The sequence below is a fragment of the Primulina tabacum genome, chromosome 3, assembly GCF_025594145.1.
Source record: "Primulina tabacum isolate GXHZ01 chromosome 3, ASM2559414v2, whole genome shotgun sequence".
Lineage (NCBI taxonomy): Eukaryota > Viridiplantae > Streptophyta > Magnoliopsida > Lamiales > Gesneriaceae > Primulina > Primulina tabacum.
In genome coordinates, this window is record NC_134552.1 from 46398766 (window position 1) to 46404525 (window position 5760).

The 5760-nt window shown below is 33.1% G+C and overlaps 1 protein-coding gene and 1 long non-coding RNA gene across 2 annotated transcripts; both read right to left on the minus strand.

Moving 5' to 3' along the window:
* Window positions 1–304: 304 nt before the first annotated feature.
* Window positions 305–769, minus strand: LOC142539154 (uncharacterized). Its single transcript, XR_012818842.1, has 3 exons — window positions 732–769; window positions 532–665; window positions 305–426 (listed from the first exon to the last, which is right to left on the minus strand). It is a non-coding gene; the product is annotated as an uncharacterized LOC142539154 (long non-coding RNA).
* Window positions 770–1388: 619 nt separating this feature from the next.
* On the minus strand, window positions 1389–2666 carry LOC142538743 (zinc finger BED domain-containing protein RICESLEEPER 2-like). Its single transcript, XM_075644041.1, has 2 exons — window positions 2473–2666; window positions 1389–2040 (listed from the first exon to the last, which is right to left on the minus strand). The coding sequence occupies exons 1-2, from the start codon at window positions 2664–2666 to the stop codon at window positions 1389–1391; spliced, it is 846 nt and encodes a 281-aa protein (XP_075500156.1).
* Window positions 2667–5760: the final 3094 nt, after the last annotated feature.

Here is a 5760-nt window from a genome sequence, read left to right on the forward strand (position 1 = left end):
ATATCCATATATCTTAACAATCGACAAATCCTCAAAAACTACATATTTTTTTTGTCATTTTTAGTGAATAAAATTCTATTTTTTTTATTTATAAAAATTATAATTATAAATTATTATACAACTTTATTGTCATATAGCTAACATTTCTAATAATATCCTCACAAGTTTCTCATAAAGAATGCGTAATGTTGTGATTGTGTGTAATAGAATTTTAGTTATCTATGTGTAGTATTAATTTTTCAACATAATAATTAGATAAATATTAAAAACAATTAATAATAATAATAATAATAATAACAACAACATTTAATTCAGACACATAATAACAAAAGCTATTCAAAAAGTCTTCAAGCATAACAAAATAATTTTCAACTTTCAAGTGACAATAATCAAGCTCCACTTCTGTCTTCTGACTTCTTCATTGTTCTATATTTGTTTGTAGAAGTCAAACCTTTAAACAAAAATTAAAAAAATTAATATAAAAAATGGTGAAAGTTTTCAAAAATTATGAATTTATAAAATTTAACTTACTTTTCAATACTAGGTATCATAGCATTGTTAGAATCATCAATCATCCGTTGCAGCATTGTTTGATCAAGCATCCTCATTTATGAATAAATTCATAATATTTTCAGTCAAATCATTCAACCCCACCTCAGTAGTTTCTACAAAAATAAAATATTAGTAAAACAGATAAATTTAAAATGAAAATAACAAGAAGAATCATTAACCTTTCTGTCCAACTAACCAATCTCTACAACAAACCAACACCTACACAACATCAAGCTTCATTGCACTACGATATTGGTCAAGTATCCTACCACCGGTGCTAAAAGCTAATTCAGAAGCAACTGTAAAAATTGGAACACTTAAAATATCTCTGGCCATTTGTGCAAGTTCAGGATACCTAAATTGGCAAGCTTTCCAAAATGCAAGAACATCACATTTTGAAGATCTGTCAATTTTCGGTTCATCCAAATAAAGATCTAATTGACTCTTTTGAGCTCTATCATTAAATTTTGTTCTTTGAAATGTCTCAAATTCCTACATCACAAATTAAATGTATTGGTAACGAAAAGTAAAAAATGGTGAGAAAAAGAAAAAATTATCATAAATACCTTCAAAACATCCATGCATCCACAGTCTGAATTTAGAAGAAGAGAAGCATTATCATCAATGCCACTGTGAGAACTCGTAGATGTGTTGCTACTACTTGATTTGGAAGCAAGGCCCATATATTCCTCAAACAATGAAACTAGTTTAGACTTCACCAGACTTAATTCGTTACTACCATGTCCGTATAAATTGTTGTAACAAAACTCAACAAACTGCATCTTGAACCTTGGATCAACTACCACAGCAATGGACAACAAAATGTTATAATATTTCTAGTACTTGTCAAATTTCTGAAACATCCGATTGGCCATTGATCTCATGAAATCATCAGAGCTTTGCAAGGCTTGACTTAATGTCAATTGAACCGTAAAGACACAAGGAAAATAAAGGTTGGCAGTAGGATATTTCATCCCAGAAAACAAAGTTGTTGTCTCGTAGAAAACCTCAAGAAATTTGCATATCTTTTCAGCTTGACCGCACTCGTCAACCAATGGGCAGTGTGTGAAATTAGTATCAGTCAATTTCAAATGATTAAAAGCACGACGATAATATATGGCACTAGAAAGCATCAAATACGTAGAATTCCATCTAGTAGGAACATCTTGCCTAAGTGATTTCTTAGCATCCAGCGAAGTTTGGGTAACAGTTTCTACAAACTTTTTCTTTCTCACTTTACTGCCTTTTACATGCTTTACACATTCACGAATCTTATCAACGGAATGATCAATTATTTTCAAACCTTCTTGGACAATTAAATTGAGAATGTGTGCACAACAACGAACATGAAAATACTCGCCACCATTCACTAATGAACAATTCAAACTAAGATGATCCCTTAAAAGACCAACAAACACATCATTTGCAACGGCATTGTCCAACGTAATTGTGAAAACCTTTCTCTGAATTCCCCAAGCATTGAATAAGCTATTGATTTTTATCACAAAATGCAATACCAGAGTGAGGTGGAGGCAAGTAAGAGAAGTTGATAATCATTTTTTGCAAAACACAATTATAATCAATGAAATGCGCTGTCAAACATACAGAGCCATCAGTGGCAATAGAAGTCCCCAAATCGGAAGTGAAACAAATTTTTCCAGGGCATGAACTCATTTCTTGAGCTAGTCTATTTTAATCATTTTTATGCATCTTGAGAATATCAGTCCTTGCGGTGTTTCTTGTGAAATGTTTGGCTTGAGGTTCCAAATATGTAAAAATTGATCTAATTGCCTCATATTCCACAAACTGAAACGGTAAATCATGTCTCAAAATTGATAATATTAGCAACTATCTAAATCTTTCTTGGTTGAACTTTTTTGACCTTATGGCAAGACTTTTATCTTCTTGTTCTAACAATGCCTGAGCAATATCACTTCTGGAAGCATCTCAAAATATTGCCACCGTTGTGATTTTAAAGGTCTCTTTCGTTTAACACTTCCGGAGGCCCAACCTTGCAAATTAGTACCTGTTTCTTCATCAACATCTAAATCCAACACATGTACACCCTCCACACTATCCTCCTTGTGAACAAGACCAATAGGTTCTGAACTCATTCTATTAATTAAAAATCATAACAATATGATTACCTACAAGAAAAAAATTGACAATTCCTTGAAAACTAAGAGCAAAACTGAAGAACACAAGCTTTTACAATTCAAATACGTGGCATCAACTATAAAAAATGAGTGCCCTCGACTTACCTGGTGTAGGTAGGTAGGTAGACGGTAAATCAAGTGGAAGACTTCATTTGGTATAGGCATTACAAGAAACAGAAATAAATGGGTGTCAATTTTAACATGATCATATACTCCAAGAATTGTACCAAAGAAAGTGTGTGCATACCCCAGCTCAGCGACATAAATTAGCAGATTCTGAAGGTGACCAACTATTAAAGTACATCACTAAAACAAACTGAATTCGATATAATCTGGTCACGTGCATTCCTCATATGGTCAAATGAGGGCAATGTTAGAGTAGAAGCCCGTCGAGCCAAGTGTTGGTCGATGGTTCATGTTGAAACTCTATGTATAAACAATCTTTATTTTAATAATATTTGAAATTATTGTTATGTCACATCTTTATCTGTATACCGATGCTTGTTGCATATATAAAGTACTTGAATATACAAATAGTAGAAAGAATATGAGATCCTCATAAGATGAATATCATGAAACTCATATTTGGAATACTGTATATTCTAAAAAGTTCCTAGTCGATTCAGCCGCCGCTAAGAAGTATAAATGCCGCTCGAGTTTGAGACTAGTATCTGCGATGTGAGTACCATGTTTCATTGGTAGGGGACGTTGTGATGTCCGAGCATGCATATATGTGCTCCTTGTAGAGTGCATTGAACAACCCTCCATAAAGGACTTTCCAAGTGGTTCTTACTTATCGAGTGGAAACGTCCTAGTTTATGGTTCTAAACCATTAGTCCTTATGACCCGGGACAACATTGAGACTCTATATGCTAGCATTGCACTTTGACTTGCTTACCGACTCTCATGGGGTCATCAGGTGGCAATGTTGAGTGTTTTGTCGAAACATATAGGAGTTGATGCATTGTAGTCGTGGATTCACCGCTTACCTACGGGTATGAATATCCTATGTGATCTCATGTATATGTCGAATAAAATCTCTGATTAGAGTATGGTGATAATTATGAAAGGGGTTTCATAGATTACACCATCGATGCAAGTACGACATGATACATAGTATCGATTGTTTGACAGCTCTAGATATACCAATATTTGTCGAATCGGTCGGGATATATGAGATGAAGAGACCGTACTATACGTTAACCATAATAGAATGGTTCTTGTAGGCACTATCATTTGATACATAGGAAATCATGTAAGCGATGCTGCTAGACGTTTAACATGATTGGTTGGGTACTATCAGACTTGAGTTCTGATGTTCTTATCATCAAGGAGTTGATAAGTAAGAATGGAGCAATTGAGGTATGCTCATATAAGGGCATGATTAGTTTCGAATTACATAGAGATGTGAACCCACTGCTAGTTGTATCAATGAACCATTCAGGGTCACACAAGTGCTAACTTTATACATCCCGTTGAGAAGAGAAATAGTTCAATGTGTTGAACGGCTCATAAAGGATTTTATAAGCGCAAGGAAAATTAGAAGTATAACTTCTATAAGGGGAATTTAACTTTTAATTTGTCGAAATGTTTCTAAATTAAAATTTGACCAAATAAATAATGTATTTGAAAATTGTGATTTTCATAAACATTATTATGGACTAAATTAAATTAATTCAAGTGTTGAATTAATTAAACATTAGTGGACCTAATAGAGTCCCTAAATAATTAAATTAATTCAAGTGTTGAATTAATTTAATAACATTATACCTTGTATATCCCAATTAGAAATAATTATTAAACTAGTGGACTTGAGTAAAATCAAATAAAGTTTAAATGGTCTCAAATGTGTTTGAGATATTTAAATAAAAGTTCATGGGCCTTGTAATTGTTACAAGCCCAAACAAATTGCATGCTTGGAAGGTGAGGGTTGGAGGCAACTTTTGAGTTAATGGCATTGTATGCACATGCAACTTTACACTTTAACTTTTTCTACAACCAAGAAAAGTCTTCCCTTCTCTCCTCCACTCCTCTTGGCCGAAATTTTTAAGCACATTCTCCTTCATTTTTGCTTCTTCAATTGTTGAGGATAGCACACCCTTCTCAAAGAAAAATGCCTTACATTTTCTAGTGCAAGTGTAAGGTGGATTTAGCTTGTTGTTGGTGGACCTAATTTGAAAGAAGGAGTCCAAAAGTAAAGAAAGCTTGTAGAAGGTCAACCATTCAAGAGCCAAGTTGTTTACAACTTGGTTGGATCCAATAATCAATCCTTGTGATTGATTGGTACATTTTAAACACTCTATGTATGACATGTTTGTTTTGTTATTTGCTACACATCTTGTGGTGCTTGGTATTGTTTTCTTGCTGAAAAATAATTTTTCAAAACTTTCGTTACGCAACCAGGCACCGTAACCGATCCTCTTTCAAGTGGTATCATGGGCTATGGTTACAATTTTAGTGTAGCAAATACATTATATTATATTGAGAACCATTTCTAACCGCATGAGATAAATTTTTGCATCAAATCAAGACCATTACAAGGGACATTTTTGGGCAGGGGCTGCCCGAAACGGGCAGCAGCCACTCTTTTAAAATAATTTTTTTTGTGCATGTTGGCCGGAAACCGACGACAAAGATGACGACTAGGATTTCCAAAAGTGTTTTGGAATATCAAAGTGTCATGAGCCTTGATTTGTTGGGCCATTAGATGACTAACATAATTTGTGAAATTTAAATGGGCCGAAAAATTTTTGGTGAAAAATGACTTTTTGGGCCCTTAAGTTTAAATCCACAAAATTTATATATATTTTCTCATAAAATAAATAATTGAAGTTGGACTTTAATTATTTATAGTAAATTGTGATTTACAAGAAATTCAGTTATAAAAAAATTAATTAGAAAGTAGACAAATGATTTTGTTTACTTTGTTGATTTAGTTTATAATCGTGGCGGTTAGTGATTGGATCAAGATATATAATATTGGATCAATTGATTATTTTGATAATTAATTGATGGAGTATGATATGTGATATTATGTATGAAGGATGATCAA

Bases quoted from the DNA above. Each gene is read 5' to 3' on its own strand.
- LOC142538743 (XM_075644041.1), bottom strand. From the start codon at position 2,666: ATGAGTTCAGAACCTATTGGTCTTGTTCACAAGGAGGATAGTGTGGAG. The intron at 2,041-2,472 runs GCATTGTTAGAA...AAAAATCAATAG, and splicing joins CCAGAAGTGATATTGCTCAG to CTTATTCAATGCTTGGGGAA.